The following is a 25,916-nucleotide window of genomic DNA, read 5'->3' on the forward strand; positions in this document are numbered from 1 at the left end:
CTGTGAGCTCTCATCTGTGTATTCTTGTCATTCTTTGGAGATCATTCTTAGGTCTTTTTTCTCCCACTCTCATAATACTAGACCCCAATGGAGTCATCCCATGAAGCTGATGGCTGGGAGATTTGGGACAGATCAAAGGCAGGACTCCTTCACACAGTGCAGGGTGGGGGACTGGGGAGGGCGTTCATCCCCAGGTCACCCTGATGAAGAGACCTCTCCCAGAGGTCAAGAGTGGCGTTTGTGGCTTCCTCTTCACTGTGTTTTTGGCTTAGCCAAGTGTTAGGAGAATGATGCTTCTTCCTGACCACACATACACACACACACACACACACACACACACAGCCTCCAGATCCCCACTGACCGTGCAAAACCATTTTAACTCGACAAGCAAAGCAGCCAACACACAGCTGGTGTGGCAAAAGCATCAACAGAGATTCCCCAGAGGGAAGACGCAGCTTCGGCCAATGTGAAGTTTTCTTCCTCCATCTAAGCAGCCCCTAGGCCAACTTTCCTGTGGTTTACTCTCCTGTCAAAAGCCTCTTTTTCTTTCCCGCCCTTCACCGCCTCCACCCTCTCCTCCGCCTTTCCCTTGCTCTCTTGTTCTCTCTCTTGCTTTTTTTTAAACAGTTCTACCATGTGAACCAACCTCGAGGACTCGAGACAATCGCAGATAATTTATCTCTTGGGGGGCTTTCCCCGGAGAGCAATAAGAGGAGAGAGCTTGGAGATGGAATCCAGTGGCACCAGAGCCAACTAGGTTCACCTGTTCTCCTTCCTCACATTTTCCTGGCTCCAAATCATGAGTGTTCAGACAAGTTCTCCCTGGAGTACCCTGAGAAATGTGGGGGTCGGTATGTTCCCTCCTCCCTCCCTCCCCCGCCACCACCAACCAGGAAACTCCTACCTCCGTGCTGGTGGATAAGAGACACTCCGAGAAAACTCCGGTCTTCCTTCTGCTGGACAGTTTTGGAGCGACATGGATGGCCTCTTTGGGCCATCTGCCACGCCCTTTCAGGGCTGCAGATCCCGAAAACCACAAATTTGCACCCTCCACTCTAGAGCCGAGCCCGGAATGCCTCAGAAGAGTTTTTTGTTTTTTTAGGAAGGAGCTACTTTGGAAAACTAACGTTGTGACCTTTGTGGCATCTCCAGTCCTTTGTTCAAGAGAACCTGTAAATGGGCCTCTGACTAGAACTCTCCCAATCCTGTCTGCACCTGTACACACGTGTTGAGAAAATATGCCCATGCATCATTTTTATAGCCATTTTAACACTGTTTCAAAATGGTTTAAAGGCTTTCTCGCTTTTCTGTTTTTATATATTGCTCGTATTTGAATGGTTGCACACTGCCTTGGTGACATTGGTGGAAAGACAGCCATTAATAACCATCAATGTTACTAATAAATAAATAATAAATAATATTTTTTCTAAGAACATTTCTGAACTTTTGCTACAGATGCGCGTGCGCGCACACACACACACACACACGTAGAAAAAGAAGGTCTCTTTGCAGAATTTTCTCCAAATGTTCTCCACCATATGTATTTATTTCACACACTCTGCCCAAGAATAACACCAAGCCCAAGGCAAGATGGCGGCATGACAGCCCACATGGCCAGACATCTTGCCCTCTTGATGGGTTGGTCTACAAACTCCATCATCCCCCGGTAGAGTGCTAAGGGCGAGCCCAACGCCCAGGAAATCATTGGAGAATTTCTCCTCCCCCTGGAGTGGCATGGTCCACTTATGAAATGCCAAAAATGGAAGAAATGCATCACCCAAAAAAGAAGACGCCTATTTTTGTAAAATGTGTCTGTGCTCAATTACATGTACAAATGCAAATTTAGAAATAAGTATTATAATTTAAATAGAAATACAGTACATCTCACCTTAGTGTGGAAAACTGTGGCCAGGTGGGCTGTACCTGTCTGTTCAGCTGGCTGTCCAGGCACGAACTGCTCTTACGGTTCTTTATCTTTAAACTGGAATTGGACAGCCCTTCAAAGAAACAACACCTTCAAATACAGGACTGTGCTCTGTAAAACATGGTCACCCTGTGTCATACTTAAGAGTAGACTCATAGAAATCAGTGGAACTTAAGTTAGTCCTGACCAACTGAAGCCCCATGGATTTCAATGGATCCATTCAATGTACAATGAAATCTAGATCCAACCCTGAGTTTCTAGGTAAGACAGGGTGGTGGGAGCTCACTATTAGGTGTAACTGTGGCATCGTTTCTTTCTTTCCCCTCCCCTCCTAATGTTTTTTTGCTGCCATACCAAGTGGCAACAGGAGAGCATCTGTATGGGTGGCCAGGCAGCCATTTTATATCTCCCACAATGCCCTGGTCACAGCATCATTCTAGGGCATTCTGGGAGGAAATTGGCAGCGGCCAATGGCAGCGCAACATACACATGCACACCCCCCCGTTGCAGAATTTTCCCTTCACCTGGAGAATATCCGGTGAAATGGGCTGCCCCATTTCACCCTCCATGAACAGGGTAAAGAATTTGCAGGAAGCTATTTCAACACAGCATGCTGATCTCTCTCTCTCTCTCAGCCCATTTGTCTGCAGTATGGATATAATAGTACCGTCCTACCTTACAGGATCGTTGTAATGATTGCTGAGAGAGAGAGAGAGAGAGATGTGAAGATTTTTGAACAAGTCTGAGTATGCTTCTTATAACCGCAGCACAGAAGAGGGAGTCTTCTAAGTCTTTCTTCTCTCCCCACCTTTTAGCACCGTGGCAAGACAAGACGTACTGGCTGCTGCAGGTTTTCGATGCATCTGGTCACTCTGACCTCTTGTCTTCCTAAGCGGGCAAAAATGTAGATTCCGAGAGCAATCAAAAAGCGCAAAACCTGCCACACAATGAGTGAAAGGCCGCCATCTACTGACAGATCACGCAGTTGACATTTTGCATCCAAACAGTCGTCCCCCGGGGGGCCAGTTCCCCCCACATGGAACAAGAGAGAATCTTGCTCCATGTGGGGGAAGTGTTCAAAGCACGCACGTTCCAGCGCATTTAGGTAGGAGCACTGCTGACATTTCAAAGGATATTAAAAAGCCGATGTAGTGGCATCATCATCGGGAAAACACATTTAGACAGATGTAATTGGCACAAGAAAATGATATACTGAAGTATTGATTAGTAATTGATAAAGAGGCCCATGTAAGGATGTGATTTTATCTAAGATGGGGCAGGAGGGGGGGATATGACCTGGAACAACTAGGCATGTTACCAAGTTCGAGTCCTATTGACTTTATCACTCCTTCTGATAGTGAACGCAGCTGGTGAGTGCCAACAGAATTATAGCCACTGAGAAATAAGGGGGAGTGACCAGCATCCTCAGACAGACGCCAAGGTTTGCAAAAGTGCCCCCCAAAAAAAACAATTTAGGGGGGGAAATATTCAGTGGCAAAAACAAAACAAAAAACCCAGCCCAGTGAGGATTTAGCGTGCTCAGTGAGCACAGAATATGGAGTGTCTGTTGGGGGCGAGATGGAATGGAATATTCCAGGATTGGGCACGGCTGGCTAGAGCTCTGAACAGGAGCAGCACACTGTAACACTGTGTTGCAAGTCCCACCTGGACGTCATCTAAAATCAGTCTTTAGCTTTGATCCTCTAAGGACTGCAACCGATCTCTTAACCAGCCTTGCAAGAGACCCTTGACCTCTGATGAGGACTAGAAGCAGAGCCAAGCATCCATGTCTTTAATTACTTTAATTTTTCCTCAAAGGGAGAGCAGCCTCTTCTTCTTCGCCACACTATGGAACAGGGGGAACTGCTTCATGCCAGGTTAGACTATTGATTTATCGACCTCCAGTTTGTCTCCTCTAACTGGCAAGCTTCCCTCAAGTCCTTCTCATCGCCTCCTACTTTCGGCATGCAAAGCAGATGCCCCACCCCTCAGCTCTGGCCCCTCCCTTTAAATTGTTTGTAATTTTGTACATTTTGTTTGAAATTATGTGTCGTGGTGGTTTAAAATTGGTTTTAATGTTTTAATTAATGTTTTATGTGAATGGTGTAGTATTACATGTCTTAATTGCATTTTGATGCTTATCATGATGTATTTTAATGTTTTTAATTTCCTTGTAAACTGCTTAGAGATATGTAAGATATGTAAATATGTCCATTATATGGACAGGAGGATATAAATCTATTAGATGGGTGGAATCCAATGGGGCAATTCCACCGATTCCCTCACGCCCTTGTCAATTCCCATCCACGAGCAGGACACACCAGTTGCGGAAGGAAGTTGTAGCCCTTCCAGGGCAACCGGAAACGACTGGAAATGCTTGTTTCTGGAACAGGGCAGGTCAGCGGAGCTCACATGAGGAAACTCCACCAACCTGTCCCTATCAAGAAACGAGCGTTTCCCCTCCTTTCAGGGCTTCCTCTGGGAAAAGCCAAATCTCTGTTGCGCAAGCGGTGGGTCCTGCTTGCACAACAGAATTGGTGGGACCCACTGCTTGCACAACAGAAGCAGTGGGGCACAAGAGAATCAGCAGAAGCACCCCCTTCGATTCTGGCCCATTAATTAATTAATCATAGAACAGTAGGGTTGGAAGGGGCCTACAAGACAATCGAGTCCAGCCCCCTGCTCAGTGCAGGAATCCAAGTCAGAGCATCCCTGAAGATGGCTGTCCAGCTTCATCTTGAATGCCTCCAGTGTGGGAGAGCCCACCGCCTCCCTAGGTCATGGGTTCCACTGTTGTATTGCTCTAACAGTCAGGATGTTTTTCCTGGTGTTCAGCCGGAATCTGGCTTCCTGTCACTTGAGCCCATGATTCCGTGTCCTGCACTCTGAGATGATCGAGAAGAGATGCTGGCCTTCCTCTCTGTGACAGCCTTTCAAGGACTTGAAGAGCGCTATCGTATCTCCCCTCAGTCTTCTCTACTTAAGGCTAAACATGCCCAGTTCTTTCCGTCTCTCTTCACAGGGCTTTGTTTCCAGGCCCCTGATCATCTTTGTTGCCCTCCTCTGAACCCTCTCCAGCTTCTCTGCATCCTTCTTAAAGTGTGGTGCCCAGAACTGGACACATTACTCAAGATAAGGCCTAACCAGTGCTGAGTAGAGGGGAACTAGTACTTCCTGGGATTTGGAAGCTATGCTTCTATTAATGCAGCCCAAAATAGCATTTGCCTTTTTTGCAGCCACTTCACATTGTTGGCTCATTGTTAGTTCATATTCAGCTTGTATTTACTTGATTAAATAAGTAATCAGCTTTCCCCAGTGCAGTAGCCCCAGGTGCTTTGGACTATCACTGATGTATTTGCTTATTTATTTATCCCGTTTCTATACCATCCAACAGCCAAAGCTCTCTGGGCGGTTTTCAACATTTTGCATCATCCCTGACCAGTAGCCATATCAGCTGGGGTAGAGCCCTTGCCTTGATCCTTCATCCTTGATCCTTCTCGCGTTCTTTTTGCCTTAAACCTGAACGGTTCACGAAACCTCAGACTAGTGCTGTGCCAAAAATTTCTCCCACATTTTTTCCGACCATTCTCATTCGTTTTTATAGAAAATAAATTGCTTTTGAAAAGAAATTCAGAGGAGGAGAAATTTTGGAGAAATTCTCATGGTTTGGGGTTCTTGCACTTACCTTACTTAGAGGTGACTGAGGAGTGTGCATGAGTGTCCCGTCTGTCATTGTACAGTAATCTCTGTGGCAGCCTGTAGCCTCCTCAGCTTCCCGCACTTCAGTTAAAGCCGTCACGAGGTCATGAGGCAATTCCTCCCATGGGGCTTTTTCAGTTCAGGCAGTGCAGGTGGCCTGAGGGCGGCAGAGCGGAAAGTTGTGTAATAAGGAGAGAAAAACACACACCGCACCCTCGGCCACCTCGCCCCCATTGGGTAAGCTCAAAAATACCACCCAAAGAAATTAAAAATTCTGCCTCAAAAAAGTGGAAGCCTCAACACAGTTGATGCTGACTGTTGCCACTTACAGAAGCAATAAACCCAAAAGCCTGAGGAAAAAGGAAAGGGCCTGTGCTACAACCCCTGCCAGCAGTGAGCCCTGTCTGTGAGAAATGGTGGGAGAACTTCTCCTCCCCTAGCAGAAATTCGGCAAAATCGTCCCCCCAATTTCTCTGCCGACAAATAGGCTGGAGAATTTTGAGAGGCTGCTTGTGCACAGCTCTAGTCCAGACCACCTGCAGAAGCCCACCTGGGTGCGCGAAGCACATCACAACAAAGCCGGCCGTGAACCCGGAGCGCTTCAAAGCGTCTCTCGACACTTGTTCTCATCTTGCACATACGGCCCCACGGCCCAATCCTGCCCGCCGGGAAGTGAGTGTCCCATGTGGTTTGTGTTAGCACCTGGAGCAACACAGACAGGAGGACGAGGTGCGGGGGCGGAGAGGGAGGACACGGAGAGAACAGGAAAACCCCGGTGTCGGGCCTTATCCAAGAAGCGCCGCGCATCATCCTCTGGCTTGTAATAACAAGGACTTATCTAACAAGGGGACGTCAGACGGCCCGATTTGCCAATTAGCCCCACTCCAAGCTGCTAACCGAAAGCAGATGGGCCGATACCTTATTGCAGTGTCTGCTGAGAGAAGGAAAGAAAGAAAACCCGAGCCTTTTCTGAATTAAAAGTGGCCCCGCTCTGCTCCGACACCCAAACACAGAGCCAGCTTGTGGAAATATTGAGATGGGGGGCAGAACCTCGGGCCGAAACTGCTCAACCCGCAGGCCAGGTCAGCATCCAAGCCAGCCACGCCCCTTCCCCTGGCCACGCCCCTTTTCCCCCAACCGCCAATCATGTGTTAGTTTTTACTGCTCTGAGCAGCCTTGGCAGGGCTCCTGCCTTGAATGGCAGCCAAGAAATATTTTTAATAGCGAATAATAATTTTCCCACTTTTTTGTGTTTTCTCCCCATTCGAAAAGGTCAAAATGCCACTCCAAAGGTTTAATGACAGGCAGCAAGAAATAAAATACGCCAGTATTTTGGCCCCACCCCCTTTGCCTTCGGCCCCGCCCACCACTAGAATGTGGCCCCCAAGAGCTTCTCCGAAATGGAGCTTGGCCCTTGGGCAGAAAAGGTTTGTCACCCCTGGTCTCTCCTGCCAATCGATTTTATCGGATAACCAGGAGTTCTCGGATTATAGGAGAGGAAGAAAAGTGTTCTTCCAGTCCATTGCCTCCACCCCACTTTGATAAGCCTCTGTCAGGCATCCCACCCTTACTGTTTTTCCCCACAGAGGGAAGCCCTTCCTGAGATGGGGGCAGGGACCGTGCACACCATCATGACCACCCACAAAGGCAGCCACATGAGAGAAACAGAAGTGTGGCCTCCAAACGTTTGCAACCCTCCCCCCGCCCATCCATCTCAGGAAAATGTTCTCCCTCTGTAAAGCAAGATGAAAGCAGAAGCCTAGGGATGTACGAAAGTCACTTACCTGGTACCGCAGCTTGCTTCGCGGTGGGGGGGAGGCGCTTCGGTTCTCCCCCCGAAGTTCAGGCCGGGGGGGGAGGCGCCCCGCCTCGCCCGGCCGCGAAATACAAAAGTGAATGTTAAAAACACACACACACACACACACACACACACACACATGATAGGCTACGTAACGATTTACGTAGCCTATCAGGGCTAGATTTCCAAAGTCAGCCGTGATAGGCTACGTAAATCGTTACGTAGCCTATCATGGGTGACTTTGGGGGGAAAAAAAAAGCGCATACGCAAATGGCGGCGCCCATGGGCGTTCCTTATTTGTGTTCCTTATTTGGGCACGGGTAGTCTACGTAAAGATTTACGTAGACTACGGAGAAAATAAGGGCAATGCTATTTCAAATAAGGAACGCATATGGCGGCGCCCTATGGGGGCCGCCATTTGCGTACGCGCTTTTTTTTTTTAAGTCACCCGTGATAGGCTACGTAACGATTTACGTAGCCTATCATGGCTGACTTTGGAAATCTAGCCGTGATAGGCTACATAAATCGTTACGTAGCCTATCACGTATGTGGTGTTTTTTTTTTTACATTTACTTGGAAATGGCGGCGGCGGCAGCCGGTTGGAAGACCGGCCGCCGCCCCCGCCCCCGCCAAAATGCCGCCGAACCGCCGCCAGGACCCACCGCCAAGAGGGACATTTGAGGGAGGTAAGTCCCATCCCAGCAGGGGCGGGGGGGCAGAGAATTTCACCGCCAATTTCAGGGGGCCGAATGCGTTGGCATTCGGCCTCCCCGAGATTCGTGGAAAAATTCTCCGCCATCCCTACAGAAGCCCTTCTCTCATGCCAGGATCAGCTCCCCAAGTTGGGCGATCCATTGTCTTTAATTCTTCAATACCAACTAGGGATGGATGGATCTATCCATTTTAGGTTTTCTCAATTTCTCATTTTTCCAGTTTAAATTCACTTTGTCTCAAACGTGGAGAATTTCTCCAGTCTTGAGTCGGGTTCATCCCAAACTTTGAGATTTATTTTTTTAAGCTTCAGCTATTGGGTGGTATAGAAATGAAATGAAATTAAATTAAATAAATAAAATATGTATGAAAATTCATAAGTATTTTTGTCCACAATTCTCATAAGACATGCATTTTGGTATGCATTTTTGGCTAACATGCATGGTTTTCCATTATATTAAATCTGTTGGGTTGGGTGCTGTTTGTGCTCTTTTATGGTTGTGTTTTTAATTTGTTTCTTAATGCACTTGTTTTATGTTGGTTTTCATTATATTTGTGTCTTAGTTTTGGGCTTTTTCTGTTGTTAGCTGCCCTCTTCATCATTTCCCGGTAGAATGGCAGGGGTATCAATGAAATAAATAAATAAATATCTGGACATTTTTTCTCCAATGTATGCATTTTTTATTATTATTATTGGACAATGCCTGCAAAATTTGGAGAAGTGCAAATTTTGAAGGATAACTGAGTTTTGGTTCACATCGTGGCTCAACGGTGTGAAATTAAGTACGTTCGCATTAAAAATGTGAATTGACCACATTTCTCCCCATCCCTACTACTGATATATAAAATAAACAGTTGCCCATGTAGGCAGACTCAGCCCATCTTTCCCAAGAGAATGCCAGGTCACTCCTACCTAGGGAAGTACAGATTTTGTTAAATCTGTCTGTTTCGCAGGTTGTCAGGTGTCTTTTGTTCCATCATCCAGTCACTGAGGGAATCTTTCTTTTTTACCAGAATTTCATTCTACTTGCACTAACTTGCATTAACGCTAATGTGCATTAGTACTAATGTGCACGTATGCGTTACTGCTAATGCATACTTGTGCATTCGTTAATGTGAATTAGTACTAATGTGAATTAATGTGAATTACCGCAAATCCTCAGCAAAAGTGAAAAACCAATCCACAAGTCCTCATGACTCAGAAAAAGCCAGACCGCTGTGGAATCCTTAGTACACAGAAATCCGAACTCATCTGAATCCATCGCAGATTTCTCCAACATCCCTAGTCCTGCCTCATGGTGTAGCTCTGGATAGCAGTCTGGAAGAAGGCAGGTGTGTTCCGTTCTGGGTGGAAGAAGATCATATAACACTTGGGTCCGAAGTAACCCAAGCATGCCCCAAACAAGTTGGACAGCACAGTGGCCGCATCACAGATGGTCACCACTATCCCTTCAAAGATGGACATAACCAGGAAGAGGGTGGCCCGAGAGCTGCAGTAGCTCGTCATGCATAAGGTGATGTACTTTGCTTCATTGTAATTCCTCGGCAATGTCTTCCCCATGTAGGCAAAACAGAAGCACAGGACAGATAAGCCTATGTCAAAGATGTTGTTGAAACCCATGGCAGATCTGTAATTCATATTACACATTAGGGAAAGAGACGTCGGGTCGCTGCTAACCAGGGCTCGGACCGGTGCCGGAGGGTGATAGTAGATGTTGAGCACCACGATGCTGACCTTGACAGCAGAGACAGCAGCAACAAAAACCCATTGGCCATTGTACTTCATCCAAATGTCGTAGACTCTGGGCAGGCGGGCGGCCATCTTGAAGACACAGATGATCTGGAAGGAGCGGACGGTGAAGCAAGCAATACAGATGGTGAAACAGATACTGAAGATCATCTGCCGGCAGACACACTTGAACTCCGTCGGCACGCCGATGTAGAATAAGACACTGGCGAAGCCGACAGTGAGGGAGGCGATCATGAGGAAGCACAGCCTGCCCCCAGCAGACTTCACCACAGGGGTGTCAGCATGGCGGACAAAAGCGGCCAGTATCCCCAAAGATGCCATGAGGCCGAGCATGGAGAAGGACACCAGCATGATGGAGATTAGATGGCTCCACTGGAGATACACCACGAGCCGCATGAAGCACTCTTCTTGGCCCGGATTCGACCACATGTCCAATGGGCACCTCTGACAGGTGAAATTGTCTGAGAAATGAAGCGCAAGAAATATGGATGTTCAACCTGTAAGGCAATACTGGGGGGGAGGGTCTAAAACTGGTGAGCCTGGCAGGTGCCAAAAGAGCTATCTGTGGGCACCACGTTGGAGACCCCAGCTGGAGACAGAATGCCCAGGGTCTCCTTTCATGATTTCACAAGGTGACATCAGAGGCAATTCCAGATCCCCTAGTTATTTAGGAACTCTTCACCTGGCAGCTCACTTTGACTTCTGGTTTGCCCATTCAAATCTAGGGATGTACGAAAGTTCCGCCACGGATCTCGGGGAGGCCGAATGCCAGCGCATTCGGCGCCCCGAAATCGGTGGCGGAACGGCCCGCCACCCCCCTGCCACCCCCCCCGGGACAAGACTTGCCTTGGGCGGATCTTCTTGGCGGCGGCGGCTCCGGCGGCGGCTCAGGCGGTGGTGCGGCGGTGGCAGCGGCGGCTGGTCCTCCGACCGACTGCCACCGCTGCCATTTCCAGGTTAAAAAAAACCAAAAAAACGTGATAGGCTACATAAAGATTTACATAGCCTATCACGGCTGACTTTAAAAAAAAATGCGCGTACACAAATGGCGGCGGCCATGGCCGCCGCCATTTGCGTTCCTTATTTTGGCACGTCTTAGTCTACGTAAAAAACATTTACGTAGACTAAGACGGCGAAAATAAGGGGAACGCAAATAGCGTAGACGCTACGCTATTTGCGTTCCCCTTATTTTCGCCGTCTTAGTCTACGTAAATGTTTACGTAGACTAAGACATGCCAAAATAAAGAACGCAAATGAACGCAAATTTTGCGTTCAAAATAAAGAACGCAAAATAAAGAACGTACATTTGCGTACGTGCGGTTTTTTGTGTTTTTTTTAAAATCAGCCGTGATAGGCTACGTAAACATTTACGTAGCCTATCACGGCTGACTGCAGGGACGCAAACGGCAGCGGCTACAGCCGCCGCCGTTTGCGTCCCTGCTAGCCAGCAGCCGGATGTCCAGCTGCTGGCGGAGCCGGCCGGCCGGCAGCTCCGCAGAATCGCTGCGGAGCACAGCCAACCGGCCAGGATTCCGGGGGGAGGGACGGAACGCCTCCCCCCCACCATCAACATAATCCGCAGAAAGGTAAGTCACTTTCATACATCCCTATTCAAATACAAGATGGAAGCTAGCCATGAAAGTTCATTACTGCAACGTTTGCATTCCTTCCAAGCTATTAAGATACATCTGCAACTTTTATGGAATTGTTAATGGATAACTGGCTGTTTCAATTTTATTTGAAGAAGAGTACATCCGTAGCATATGAATTCGGTAGTGGCTAGAGTGTTGGACTGGGAGCTGGGAGATCTGGGTTCTAGCCCCCACTTGGCCTTGGAAGCTCACTGGGTGACTTTGGGCCAGTCACATACTCTCAGCCCAATGTACCTCACAGGGTTGTCGTTGAGAGAATAAAATGGAGAGGAGGATTATGTATGTCGCCATGGGTTCCTTGCAAGAGGAAAAAAGGCAGGATATAAATGCAATAAATAAATTAATTAAATGAAATACACTACCATTAACACCTGAAGCCCTCCTCTGAGGGAGGTTTGGAGGATGGAAATAAGGGAGAGGGCGTTCTTGGTGGTGGTCCCCCAATTGGCCCCCAATTATGAAATGCTCTCCCCCTGTGAGGTCCACCTGGCACCAACATTGTCATTTTTCAGTGCCAAGCTAACACTTTCCTCTATTCCCAAGCATTTGATGCCATAAGATGGGCTCTTTAATGCATCAGTTGAATTGCTTATGGTTGTCACAGATGCTTTAGCTGCTTTATGGGTTGGGGGGGCGGTATTATAATGGTGTCTTATAGTGGATAACACTGTTTAGCTGTTGCATGTTTTGTTGAGTCTTTTTTGTGAAAGCTGTCTAAGAAATAACAATAAAATAAAATAAAAATTTTCAAGAATGAAAGATGTACTTACATTTTTAATTCTTCTGTGTTAGTGGACCTTTTCCATAAATTTGTGTTTCTCCCTCCCACCAGTTGCATGAAATCAAATATTTGTTTTCTGGAATCCGGAAAGCTATTCCTATTAATAAACTTACCCTTAATAAACTTGCACTTTTTATTTTTGGCACAAAGCCCTTAAGAATACGCAGATGTCGGGCAGTGGGTTTTGCTCTGGGGCATATATGTGTGTGTTTTTTAAATCCAACAACTTACCACTTTTATTCAGAAAAGTCCCGGCTTTGCACGCCACACACTCAAAACAGCAGGAATGTGAGCTGAGGAGTTTTTTCTTTTCCCCTGGTAGGCACTGCTCTGAACAGATGGATTTCGGGGCCTGCAAAAGAGCGACAGGAATTATATGGGATTACTCAACTTGGGTCATTCAGACCCATTTTTTAAAAAAATAATAATGTGAAGATACGTCAACATATTCAGCAGGAGAGGTCCAGGGCCATCTCCTCACCCCCCACCCCTGAATGGATGGACACACACACACACACCATAGGCTGCGCTCCTGCCACTGCTGACAATACCGCAGGGCGCCAGCGTCAGCAGCAAAATTAGCTGATTGCCTTTGATTTTCCTCCCACGTTCAGCAGCGAACTTGCCACGGAGTGCTCCAGTGGCCACATTTAGCTTGAAGAACTGGCCCTTTAGGATTCCGCAGCAGTTTGCTGTTGGTTTTCGGTGGCAGACAGAAAGGTGTTGTTTGCCACTGTGAATCGCAGTGCTGGGGGAGGGGCTGGGGGGGCCACACGGGTGCTGCGCACCCTGATCTTGAGTGATTCCAGATTGTGCTGTCTACAAACTCGACACCACGCGTAGCCGCGTCCCAGATTTTGCCAAAATGAGCAGGACTGCTCAAATCCTTGTCTTGTATTCAGAGCGTCCCAGGTTCAATCTCCCGCATACCCAGAAAAGGAGGATCTCAGGCTGCCAGAGGTGGGAAATCCACTCTCTGCAGTGTCGCCATAGGAATCGGACTTTGGGGCAAACGTCCAGGCACCCACTCATCAGAACAAACAGGAGGGTCCCCAAACACAGCAGGGATGACTTGCCACATTTTGAAAAAAGTAAAGCAATACACAAAGTATTGAAATAAATAAAGTCATACACAAAGTCATACACTGCCTCTCTGTCTTGAAACTTTGGTGGGCTGGTACCAGTCAGAGGAGACCGTACTGTGCTAAATAAACCAGTGATCTGAATTGGGGCAAGGCAGCTTCATATGGAACACAAGGCAAACTTTTGGGATTCTTCTCCTGGCCAAAAAAAAAATTGACAGATTTTCAAGACACGCAAGAACCCTTCCCAATAAAAGCCAAGTATGTATCCCACAGGGTTCCAAGACTTCCCTGGGTTTTCTCTACGCAATTTTGCCCCAAAATCAAAGCTCCTTGTTGGGATAACAGAGGAGAAAAGAAAATCAAGGGGAGGCTTGACAGCAGACTTCAAATATCTGAAAGGTTGTTATGCAGAAGATGGAACAGGCTTGCTCTCTGTTGCCCCCGAGGGCCAGACTAGATCTGATGGGTGGAAATTGCAGAGAAGCAGACTTTGGCTAAACATTAGGGGGAAAGTCCTAATGGTAAGTGCTGTTGGAAAGTTGAAAGGCTGCCTTGGGAGGTTGTGGGTTCTCGTTCCCTGGTGATATTAGATAGTGGATGCATACTTGTCAGGGCTGCTGCTGTCACAGGATTCCTGCAGGAAGCTTGGGGTTAGACTAGATGACCTCAAAAGACCCTTCTGACTCTGTGAAAGAGCAATGAGGATTCTCAGATCTGTTATCTGGGATGCAGGCAAACACCACCAGGCGTGAACTCCAAATAAGACACAAGGTGGCACTCTTGTGCCAATGTAAACAAGCCATGGATCCCCTGGTGCAGATAAACTGGAGAGCAGAACTCAACTCAACTGCCCTCTGGATGTTTGACTATGACTCCCATTCGTCCTGGCTAACATGGCCAATTGCCAGGGAATATGGGAGTTCTTGGCCAAAACTGATAATGCTCAAGATCTTGCAAGGTAGACTCCAGCAACTCACGGAACGAGAATTGCCAGATGTACAAGCTGGGTTTGGAAAAGGCAGAGGAACTAGAGACCAAATTGCCAATATCCGCTGGATAATGGAGAAAGCCAGGGAGTTTCAGAAAAACATCTATTTCTGTTTTATTGACTATTCTAAAGCCTTTGACTGTGTGGATCATAACAAATTGTGGCAAGTTCTTGGTGGGATGGGGATACCAAGTCATCTTGTCTGCCTCCTGAGGAATCTGTATAACGACCAAGTAGCAACGGTAAGAACAGACCACAGATCAACGGACTGGTTTAAGACTGGGAAAGGTGTACGGCAGGGTTGTATACTCTCGCCCTACCTATTCAACCTGTACGCAGAACACATCATGCGACATGCTGGGCTTGATGAAGCCAAGGCTGGATTAAAATCACTGGAAGAAACATTAACAATCTCCGATATGCAAATGATACCACTTTGATGGCTGAAAGCGAGGAGGAGCTGAGGAACCTCATGATGAAGGTGAAAGAAGAAAGTGCAAAAGCTGGGTTGCAGTTAAACCTCAAAAAAACCAAGATTATGGCAACCAGTTTGACTGATAACTGGCAAATAGAGGGAGAAAACGCGGAGGCAGTGACAGACTTTGTCTTTCTAGGTGCAAAGATTACTGCAGACGCTGATTGCAGCCAGGAAATCAGAAGACGTTTACTTCTTGGGAGGAAGTATCTCCCAAGATTTTATCATGACAAATCTTGATAAAATAGTTAAGAGCAGAGACATCACGCTGACAACAAAGGTCCGCATCGTTCAAGCAATGGTATTCCCCGTAGTAACCTATGGCTGCGAGAGCTGGACCATAAGGAAGGCTGAGCGAAGGAAGATAGATGTTTTTGAACTGTGGTGCTGGAGGAAAATTCTGAGAGTGCCTTGGACTGCAAGAAGATCAAACCAGTCCATACTCCAGGAAATAAAGCCAGACTGCTCACTTGAGGGAAGGATATTAAAGGCAAAACTGAAGTACTTTGGCCACATCATGAGAAGACAGGACACCCTGGAGAAGATGCTGATGCTAGGGGAAGTGGAAGGCAAAAGGAAGAGGGGCCGACCAAGGGCAAGACAGATGGATGATATTCTGGAGGTGATGGACTCGACCTTGGGGGAGCTGGGGGTGGCGACGGCCGACAGGAAGCTCTGGCGGGGGCTGGTCCATGAAGTCACGAAGAGTCGGAAGCGACGGACCGAATAAACAACAACAACATGCCAAAACATCTGGAGGGCACCAGGTTGGGGGAGGTTGACCTAGGCAAGGGGTGAAGAACCTGTCCAGATGTTGTTGGACTCAGGATGTTGGGGAAATCTGCAACAAATTCAAGTGAGTTTGGATTTCTATTAATCTGACTTGCGGATTCCACTGCAGACTGGCTTTTTCCAAGTCGTGCGAATTCCATGGACTTGCGAAATGCCTTTTTTTTTTTTTAACTTGCCGAAACTGTATGCAAATTTAGTCGTGTGAACATTCGCATTCTCCCCCATAAGTTAAAGGGTGTAAATGCACATGGGGGGGTTGGCGCATTTATGTAAATGCACATTTCCGGACGTGCGCATTTGCGCAGGTGTGCCTTTTCCAACATGAACGCAAGTTCAGGAAATGTAGAAAAATCCAATTCCACCAAGAGCAGAAGACAGAACAAAAGTTGCCTGACAATCCGTGAACCACAGACAGAACGGATTTCACAAAAGCTGTATATTTTGGAATCCAGCTCCCGTGAGCCCCATCTAAGGAGTTATTTACACTTGCTCCCAAAAAATCATTTTATTTAGTGCAGACAAGCCAGTAGCAAGAAACTAAGACCTGTTCCCTTTAAACAGTTCCTATCTGATAATAGGAACATACATGGGCATGTTGAGGGTTCCTGGCCCACTTACAAAGTCACAGCCACTCTCTTTCTCGGGGAAACTATTCAGTAGTTTTCAAGGAAGCTCTCAGAGAGAAGGTAGGTAGCCAGATAGGTAGATAGACACACACAGAGACAGACAGACAGACAGACTCTTTAAGCACCATTGTTGTTTGTTTGTTTATTTCATTATTACATTTATATCCCACCTTTTTTCCCTCTAGATAACCTCTTCCAACTCTCGGATTCTAAGTCAACGAGAAAAGGCAGAACAGTTTGTATGCCACTGTTCCACCCTCAGTCCTCACTCAGTCGTAACAGATTTGGGGGTGGGGGGAGTGCTGGATGCAAGTCAGGAGATTGGACAGCTTGCTTTCCTCCTGTCCCCACAGGAGAACAAAGCGGTTGTCAGTCATTTCCATACACGCCAATCCATTTCCATACACAAAACCTCAAAAACAAACACATGTTACATTACAAAACACAACCGCGGCAGCAATTAAATAGAAAAAAATCAATAGTGATAGGCATAGAAAACACCAGCCTGTATGATTACCATAAGCAATAGCACCAGAAGATATCATTCCTTCTATTTCCAATGTTCAGGTGGTGAGTTCAGTTCCTTTTGCGGCCAAAATGACACCACCCACACCAAGAGGGAAGTATCAGCAGGCTTGGGGCAAGTTAAAAAAAATATCTTTGGGGGGAAGGCAACCAAACCAACGCAACGAAGAATGTCAGTGCCTACAAAATTGTTGGGCTGTGGTGGAGGAGGACACACAGAAAATCAGGGGAGGGAAGGGGGAATAAAACCAACTGACTGGAACGCGCACAGCAATGTTTTGCAGGACCCCATTTTGTCAGTTTAAAATCAGAGCAGAGCTGGACCGGCCAAGGGCTTTCTGGAAGAACCACGTTTGGGCCAAAGGTCCAATAGGATAGTATCAGGGCCTGACAAGCCTCCCTGGTGGGGAGGGAATTCCACAGAGTTGGAGCCAGTGCTCGACAGACCCCGCACCTCGTGGATGCTAACTGAGTTTCATACATCAGTGGCACCCAGAGCAAGGCCCCAGATGCAGAACAGAGGATCCGCAGGGGAACAGGGGGACGGGACGTACAGAAGAAGAACTCACCGTGTTGTTCGATGTGTGCCAGACGATGCTTTCGAGGTGAACGTGAAGCTCCTGCTGCAGCGAATTGTAGGTCGCAATTCGCTTAAACGGCTTGCCGGGAACGTCCCACTGCCACTCTATGACCTCGAAGCCGTTCGGGGGGTCTCCTTCCTTGTCAAAGTTGAACGTGGTATTCAAGAGGGTGAAGTTCACCCGGCCCACCTCCCTCAGCAGCTACAGCAGAAAGAGAGCCGCCCCACACGACACGATCAGATGGTTTTGAATGCCTGAGTCCCCCTCCTAAGAGGACACCGCCTCAATTCTCTCCCCTCTCACACAAAGTTTACGCAAATCCATATGGCGTAAGGAAAAACTGCGCAGTTCAATCTGCCCCATTTCTGCCTGCTCTGAGAGCACCCTCCGGGCTGCCATACCGGACTGCCCGAACGTTCCATCAGCTGACCACAGAGGGCCAATCCCTGCCTGCCAGGGATAAAACCCTATAAAACCCCAAGCCTCGGAGCTCACTTCTCAGTCTGAGCAACTCACCTCCGGCCAGAGGATTCCTGCTCCCTTTCCCCAAATGCTGCCTTGGACCTTGACTTCTGCCCGGGATGGACTACACACCTCCCTCTGGCCTGGTTTGCTGCCCTAGAACCTGACCTCAAGGCTGGCGTCAGGGGTTGGCATGGTCAGGCATGTGCCAAGGGCCCACACCCCAGCAGGGGTCTGTTGACAAGACCCCCCGGCCTTGCTCCTCCTCTTCCCCATTGCAACCGGCTTGATCCCCTGCCTCTCGCTCTGGCCCAGGCAGCAATGGTGGTGAGAAGGGGGAGCAGAAGACGCCGCGACCTGCCTGCTCCCTGGCTCCCTGCCTGCCAAGCCAGCGAGTGGGAGCAGAGTTGAGAAAGAGGAGGGGGAGAAAGAGCAGCTGGGGACCACGGTGGGGAGAAGGCAGACTCACTGAGGGAGGGGGCCCTCCAAACTTGGGGCTGCCCCACTTGATCTCCTGCTGTTTTATTTCTTTACCTGCCCCAGGTCGACTCAGACTGACAGCCAGCTCCCCAGGTCTCTGAACCCGACCTCTTGGAGCCTGACAGCAGGGCTGGTGTCAAAGGTAGGCACGGTTGGGCTCTTGCTAAGGGCCCACACCCCGAAAGGGGGCCCCTGGCCTTATTCCTCTTTTCCAGCTTCGCAGCCTGCTGGCTCGCCTGCCTCTCGCTCCGGCCCAGACAACGGAGGGGGTGAGGAGGACAAGGAGCGGGAGACGCCACGGCTAACTTGCTCCCTGGCTCTGTCTGCCTGCCAAGCAAGTAGTAGCAACGAGCAGCTGGTAAGAACAGGGGTGAGGAGGCAGGGGGACCGTGGAGGGATTCCCGCCCGAGAGCCCTCAGAAACCTGGCGCTGGCTCTGCCTGGCATGCACACACACACCCCTCCTGATGTCATCTGTCTCCCCGCAGCCACGAGAGAAGGGGTGTTCACCTGCCAGGGGCGAACTGTCTTCTTGCGGCATCCGGTGCTGTTGCAACCGAGCAGGTGGTGCAAGGCGTGAGCGACGACGTAGACTGCCGAGTAGACGTTGAAGTCGATGCGGTTCCCCGTCCCCCGGAGGTGCTGGTTGTAGAGCCGAGCCGCCGGGAGGCACTCGTCACACTCCTGGTTGCACGTGGTGCCGGCAGCCTGCACGTCGGCGCCCTCCGCTGGCCCAGAGGAGCCCCTCACCCTGAAGTCGTCCAACCCCGGGACGGGGACATCCTGCACGGCCACCCCGAGGACAGTGCCCACACTGGCCATGCCGGAGATGCTGTGGGTGGAGGGATCGATGGACCAGGCTTCGGCCGCGATCCACACCAAGCCGGTGATGTTCTGCCGGATGACCTCTTTGAAGAAGCTCTGGAGCGGCAGCTCTGAGCTCAGGACAAGCACCACTCTGGCCGAGCTCCGGCTGATCTTTTGGACGACGTCCCTGATCCGGCCCTGGGCACCGCCGCTCAGCACCCGCTCATCCGCCCGCAGGACCGGGATGATCTCCTGGAAGGCGATGCAGGCCCAGGAGGCCTGGCCACGCAGCAGCTGGAGGTTCTGCTGGCCGTAGTCGTCGCCACTGGAGAGCACAATGACCCAGTTCCACTTGAAGTGCTGCAGCAGCTTCAGCACGACGGCGATCTGCTGCTCAGCGCTCGGGATTGTGCGGAACGCGGCGGGGAAGACGGTGGGGTTGCTCAAGGCCTCAGTGGTTGCGCTGTAGGTGATCTGGGGACAGGAGGATCACCCCAGAGGCTTCGTTAGACAGGAACGGTTTATTACTGTGGTGTTGCTGTTCTTGTTATTATTGCTGTTATTGGTAAGACCAGGGCACTTTACAGTCATAAAGCCAACCAAACAACAACAGCAACAACGTAACCAAAGATAGATAGATAGATAGATAGATAGATAGATAGATAGATGATAGAACAATAAGAGTATGAAAAGAAGGCAACAGATATGAAGGCAAGGCGATGCACATGATACAGCACTCCAAAACAAAAGAAATGACCATCAGTTTATAAATTTATAGATTTAAACAAATGACCACCAGTTTATAAATGTATCATTTTAAACAAATGACCACCAGATTTTAAATTTATAGATTTAAACAAATGACCACCAGTTTATAAATTTATAGATTTAAACAAATGACCACCAGTTTATAAATGTATCATTTTAAATAAATGTCCACCAGTTTTTAAATTTATAGATTTAAACAAATGACCACCAGTTTATAAATTTATAGATTTAAACAAATGACCACCAGTTTATAAATGTATCATTTTAAACAAATGACCACCAGTTTTTAAATTTATAGATTTAAACAAATGACCACCAGTTTATAAATTTATAGATTTAAACAAATGACCACCAGTTTATAAATGTATCATTTTAAACAAATGACCACCAGTTTTTAAATTTATAGATTTAAACAAATGACCACCAGTTTATAAATTTATAGATTTAAACAAATGACCACCAGTTTATAAATGTATCATTTTAAATAAATGACCACCAGTTTTTAAATTTATAGATTTAAACAAATGACCACCAGTTTATAAATTTATAGATTTAAACAAATGACCACCAGTTTATAAATGTATCATTTTAAACAAATGACCACCAGTTTTTAAATTTATAGATTTAAACAAATGACCACCAGTTTATAAATTTATAGATTTAAACAAATGACCACCAGTTTATAAATTTATAGATTTAAACAAATGACCACCAGTTTATAAATGTATCATTTTAAACAAATGACCACCAGTTTTTAAATTTATAGATTTAAACAAATGACCACCAGTTTATAAATTTATAGATTTAAACAAATGACCACCAGTTTATAAATGTATCATTTTAAATAAATGACCACCAGTTTATAAATTTATAGATTTAAAAATTTAAAATTTTTAGATGTACACACACATAGATAGATAGATCAGATTTTAAAATGTGAAATGTTTCAGTGAAGCGTTTCAGTATACAATACCACCTTCAGTCAAGACAAGACAATATGAAACATTAGAAACATTAAAAGCATTGAGGAACCAGCAGTGAAATCAATAAAGCAACAGATTAAAGATTGAAAGACTGCTTAAAAAGGAAGCTCTTAACTTGGCAACTAGATGTATACAATGAAGACGCCAGGCAGATCTCCCCAGGAAGGGCATTCCATAGACAGGGGCCACCACAGAGAAGGCTCTTACCCTGGTAGCCACCCATTGCACCATTGTGGCCATCGGCAGCCAGAGAAGAGCCTATGAAGATAATCTTAGCAATTGGGCAGTAACATATGGGAAATTCTATCAGTTTATGGGTTTATATATTGATATATAGATATTTTTCCTATAAATAAATACACACGGAGATGATAGATAGAGATAGATAGATAGATAGATAGATAGATAGATAGATAGATAGATAGATAGATAGACGGACAGACAGACAGACAGACAGACAGACTTGTGGGTTTATGGCTGCCTTTACACTAAAGAAAAACCATGCAGTCATCCCGTTGTGGAGCCTTTCCACGTTTATAGCAGGCTCCCAGGCTGTGACCACATGATTGCCAAGAAGGGAAGTTTTTCATTTTCAAGGTTCCATAGAACTCAATGAAACATTGCCATCTAATGGCTGTTTTAATAGCATAACTATCCAACTTAAATAGTTCATTATTTCTGGATGTTTTTGAGATGGAGTCACCAGGAAATACTTCTAGATGTGCCCTGCAGGTTGATGATGTCATGAAAAGGACCTGCAAAGTCCCGTGAGTGAGCAATCTCAATATCAGAATAAAAGCTCTGTGCAAAGAAGCCCTATATATCCTGCTTTTTGACATTGTTTCAAGGAAGCCAACCATCAAATGCAACAAACCATAATGAAACAGCACAATAAAAACCGTGGCATGCAGCTGTGCATCAAACAGACCAAACATGGGCTAGCAGGGGTGTACTGGAAGCAGAGCTCACAGGGCTGAAGCACCGGGATTTTTTTTTAATTTCACCTCATCTGCCACTCCACCAGATCTCCTGGTTCCCTCTGAGCTTAGCTGCAGCCTTCACAGTAGCCGGGGGAGAAATGGATGTTCGCAGCAGCAGTCAATTGTTGTGAGCTATCCCTATTGCGATGCTGCATATTTTGGCATGGCTTGGTCCTGAATGGCCGGCGAAGGCCCATTCGCTTTCCAAAAGACCTGCTGCGGGTGGAGATGAGGAGTGCTAGAACTGGTTTGCTGACCTGGATCAACAGAGCTGCCTGCGATGTTGGACTCTCCTTGGCAGCGTGGCTATGGGCAATGCCAGGGCGAGTGCTTCAAGATCTGCGCTGCACCACTGCATGGGAAACGATAAAAGCCCAAAAACAGAAACGGCTCTCTCTCACCTGTGGCCACCAACCAGGCTCAGAAAGGGAAGTTGGGGACTCAAGAACAGCCTGGGTGAGCTTGAATCAGGCAGGAGAAGACCTAGGGTAGTCTCCAATGTTAGTCCTACTTAGAGTAGACCCACTGAAATCAGTAGATCTTAAAGTCAGTCATAACTAACTTGTGCCATTCATTTCAATGGATGTATGTGAAGTTGGATTAATACTGACTACTTCCCCAAATTCCAAAGAGCACTCTCTAAAGCAGGGGTGCAGAACCTCTTTCAGCCTGAGGGCCACATTCCATTTCAGAGAAGTTCTTGGGGGCCACATTCCACTGGTGGGTGGGGCCAAAGGCAAAATGGGCAGCGCCCAAATACCAGCATAGTTTAGCTTCAAGCTCTTCCTGCCAGTCACTAAGCCTTAAGAGAGACATTTCAGCCTTTAAGAATGGGGGAACACTGAACAAAAGCCAGGAAACCACCAAAGATTGGTGGCCAGGGCAAAGGGGGTGGGCCAGAAGAAAGGGGTGTGGCCATCTGGGTATGCTGGAAGGCCAGACTAAGAACCCTGGAAGGCTGAATTTGCCCTCCGAACTGGAGGTCTTGCACCTGTGCTCTAAATAAATAAATGGCCTTTTCAGTTGTCCTTGGAAAGAAGGGATCCCACTATATTTCCTGGAGCAGGGAGTTCCAGAGCTCAGGCACCAGCACAGAGGAGTCTCTGTCCCAGGCATTCACCCACTCACTGGGGGATGAACCGAGAACAACCCTCCTGTGACGATTGGAGTGCATAGATCGGACCATATGGAATGATGCTCACACTTCTTCAGTGTGCAGCTGAAGCCCACCTCCCTGGAGAGGGTCACCAACTTACCTGTGGGATGAGGAACTGACTCAAGACATAAGCTACGGTGACTGCTGCTGGGGAAGAGTCCGGCCCAATGACAGCCACGACCCGTGGCTGGAAGTCGACGTGGTTCGTCTTGATCTCGATCAGGGACCGGTTGTCAGAGAGGAAATACAAGAGGGGGTGGATGGTGTTGGTGAGGTAACAGACGTCGACCATCTCGTAGCCCAACGAAATCCCCGGCAAGAGGACACTGGAGTTGTTGATCTCCTCCACCGCGAACCTCATAGCCTGGAGGTAGCTGTAACCGACACGCTTCTGCTTCTGCCTGAAAGGTGGGCGAGACACGGAGGAACGGCAGTCAGCTCTGCACAGCAGAGGCTTAGCAAAGCTGATTGGCCTCAGATTACTTTATCTTTCATAGGTCTATATTGCTTTTCATTAGAAAAAAATCGAATGCCTTTTCATTTATTTAACTTATTTCTCCCCTGCTTTTCAAATACTTTTCCAAAGTGGCTTACAGTGGGCATACATGCACATGTAATGCTGTATAATGTATTTGTTTATTATTTACAATATTTATATACTATTTATATCAACGATTTCGGGCCAGTGAACAACAAGATCAAACAAATAAACCCCTATAATTAAAACAATTAAGACATTTTAAAATAACAGATTCTGCAGAATATATATATATATATGCCCCTACATACAAAAACACAGTATTAAAATCATACAGTTAAACATTTAAAGCCACCTTCCCCAAGCCAGCTGCCTCCAGATGTGTTCGACAAAAACTCCTATTATCGCTAGCCAGCATGATCAAAGACTGTGGGAGTTGTGGTCCAAAACAGCAGCATCAAAATCAGCGCACCTCCGAGCAGATATCATCATAAATCACTTCTGTACCATTTGATGAGCCTTCAAAGTGATTCACGTACAGGCTTCTCAGAAATCCAAGCCACAGCCCTCTAAGGCAGGCCGGTATCATTCATCTATCAGTCCCTATATCCTGCTTTTCCTTCACATTTCTGTGGATGCCCAAGTCAGCTCCCACCACAACCATAGAATCTTAAAAGTAGCAAACGGCACAGTATTGAAACAATTTTATTATACACAATCGTATAATATTGTGTTGGAACAGATGCATCCTCATTTGGTCCTGTCCTATCCTATGTTCTTACCAACCACGCACCTGGGGAGGAGACTGTCTTTTAAGTTTTCTCGATATCTTAGATGAGAAAACTCAGGTGGACCCATCGAGCAAGATCATGGCAAAGGTGAGTTTCAAAGCAGGGGCTTTCCTAACTCCCACTTTAAGCTACTATTCTCAAGCAGAACTAACCCTCCCTTTTAAAAAAAAAATTATGTGGCACAGAATCCATCATTCCAAACGGCCCGGGACAGCACCAGAGGGCGGAACGTACGGGCAATTGCCGGGAGGCCATCACCCTAAACATTTCCACTTTGCACAGATGCAGCCTTCTCTGTTTCCACATTCCACCTCTTCCAGGTTAAAAAGGGCCTGCTGAGGGTGTGGTACCTGAGCCCCCCACCCCACCCCGATTTCCTGGATCCCATGCCCTCCGTCTCATTTCATCTCTCCCGAAAAATGTTTCCCACCACCGGTGACTCACTCTTTGCAGACGGGCACCTGGGAGTGCTTGAGATAAGGACGGCCCCCCACTTCGGCATGCAGAGAGAATAGCCCCCCCAGAAGATAATCTCCTGCCAGGTGGAAATGAGAAGGGGGGGTGGGGGCGAAGGCCAGCACAGAGGCCAAGGCTCCGAGCCAAGCCACCCCCACTCTGGCAAACCTCATGGTTCTACGGCGTCCTCATATAGACAGCGCTCGAGCACGAAGACGGGGGGGGGGGTCTCTGAGCTGCCCGTCGGTGGCTTTCACTGGCTCCTTTGCATTGCTGGCAGGGACCCGCTCATTTGCGTGCCTGTAAAATTTGCAGGCTGCCACAGCACCAAAGCCAAACAAACAAACTCCTGCCGGATGGGAACCGGATCGCAGGCTCAAGAGAAACTATCACGTTTTCGAGTTGCTGCCTGTGATGCTTCCAGGGGGCTTGTTTCCTCCAAAGATGTCTTATAGCTTGGGGGGGTGAGGGGTCCAGCTGGCAAGGGGTCTAGCCATGTGTGCCCTGCCCCAAATCTATTTCTCAGGGCTCCAGATCTATTTTCATAGCCCAGAGTGTTTATTAGTGCCAAAGGAAGGGTTGTATTTTTTTTTTGCAGCTTGTCATGTGGGGGATGATTTCAAAGGGGGTTTCAGTTGCGTGGGGGAGAGTTAACTTTCCCCTCCCCACATGCTGCAACACAGAGAGAAATACACACACAGAGACACAACTTATTGATTGATTTGAGGTGGTTTTGATGAGAAATTAGTGGGGTGTCTTAAGGTGGGGTGTCTTAAGAAATGTGACATTTCTACAAACCCTATTATTTCTAAATCTGCATGTTTAGATATAAATTGGCATATTCACATTTTTGCTGTACAAACCTGGGCCTGGAGTCTTTTAAGTGCCTTGCAACGCCCCCAGGGTATTTGGCAGGGGTCTTTCGCAGCCCTACCATAGATGTGGGAGCTTGAACCTGAGACCTTCTGCCTGCAAAGCCAGGGCGCCACCACTGAGATGTGGTCCTTCCGCTGAAACATCAAGTAAGCTTTGAGCCCTCATGGTTCTGCACGAAGAGCTGGCTTAATCCGGAACATAGAAGGCTCCGTGGCAGCAACTCAAACCCCTGAGCTCGGCGTTGTCCATTTCCACCAAGGGTGGGCTGCATGCAGGCCATATATGCCCCCCCT

The 25,916-nt window shown here is 47.6% G+C and overlaps 1 protein-coding gene across 1 annotated transcript; it reads right to left on the reverse strand.

Annotated features, from left to right (window-relative positions):
* Window positions 1–9,414: 9,414 nt before the first annotated feature.
* TAS1R2 (taste 1 receptor member 2) lies at window positions 9,415–23,420 on the reverse strand. Its single transcript, XM_084822244.1, has 5 exons — window positions 23,123–23,420; window positions 18,839–19,609; window positions 17,376–17,588; window positions 12,547–12,667; window positions 9,415–10,343 (listed from the first exon to the last, which is right to left on the reverse strand). The coding sequence occupies exons 1-5, from the start codon at window positions 23,381–23,383 to the stop codon at window positions 9,415–9,417; spliced, it is 2,295 nt and encodes a 764-aa protein (XP_084678370.1). The 5' UTR covers window positions 23,384–23,420.
* Window positions 23,421–25,916: the final 2,496 nt, after the last annotated feature.

This window comes from Heloderma suspectum, chromosome 15 (assembly GCF_057233095.1).
Source record: "Heloderma suspectum isolate Gila_16-S chromosome 15, 16-S_ref, whole genome shotgun sequence".
NCBI classification, from domain to species: Eukaryota; Metazoa; Chordata; class Lepidosauria; order Squamata; family Helodermatidae; genus Heloderma; species Heloderma suspectum.

Bases quoted from the DNA above. Each gene is read 5' to 3' on its own strand.
- TAS1R2 (XM_084822244.1), bottom strand. From the start codon at position 23,383: ATGAGGTTCGCGGTGGAGGAGATCAACAACTCCAGTGTCCTCTTGCCG. The intron at 19,610-23,122 runs GTAAGTTGGTGA...TCCTGTCCCCAG, and splicing joins GTCAGTTCCTCATCCCACAG to ATCACCTACAGCGCAACCAC. The intron at 17,589-18,838 runs GTGAACACCCCT...TTTCTGCTGTAG, and splicing joins AGACAGTTCGCCCCTGGCAG to CTGCTGAGGGAGGTGGGCCG.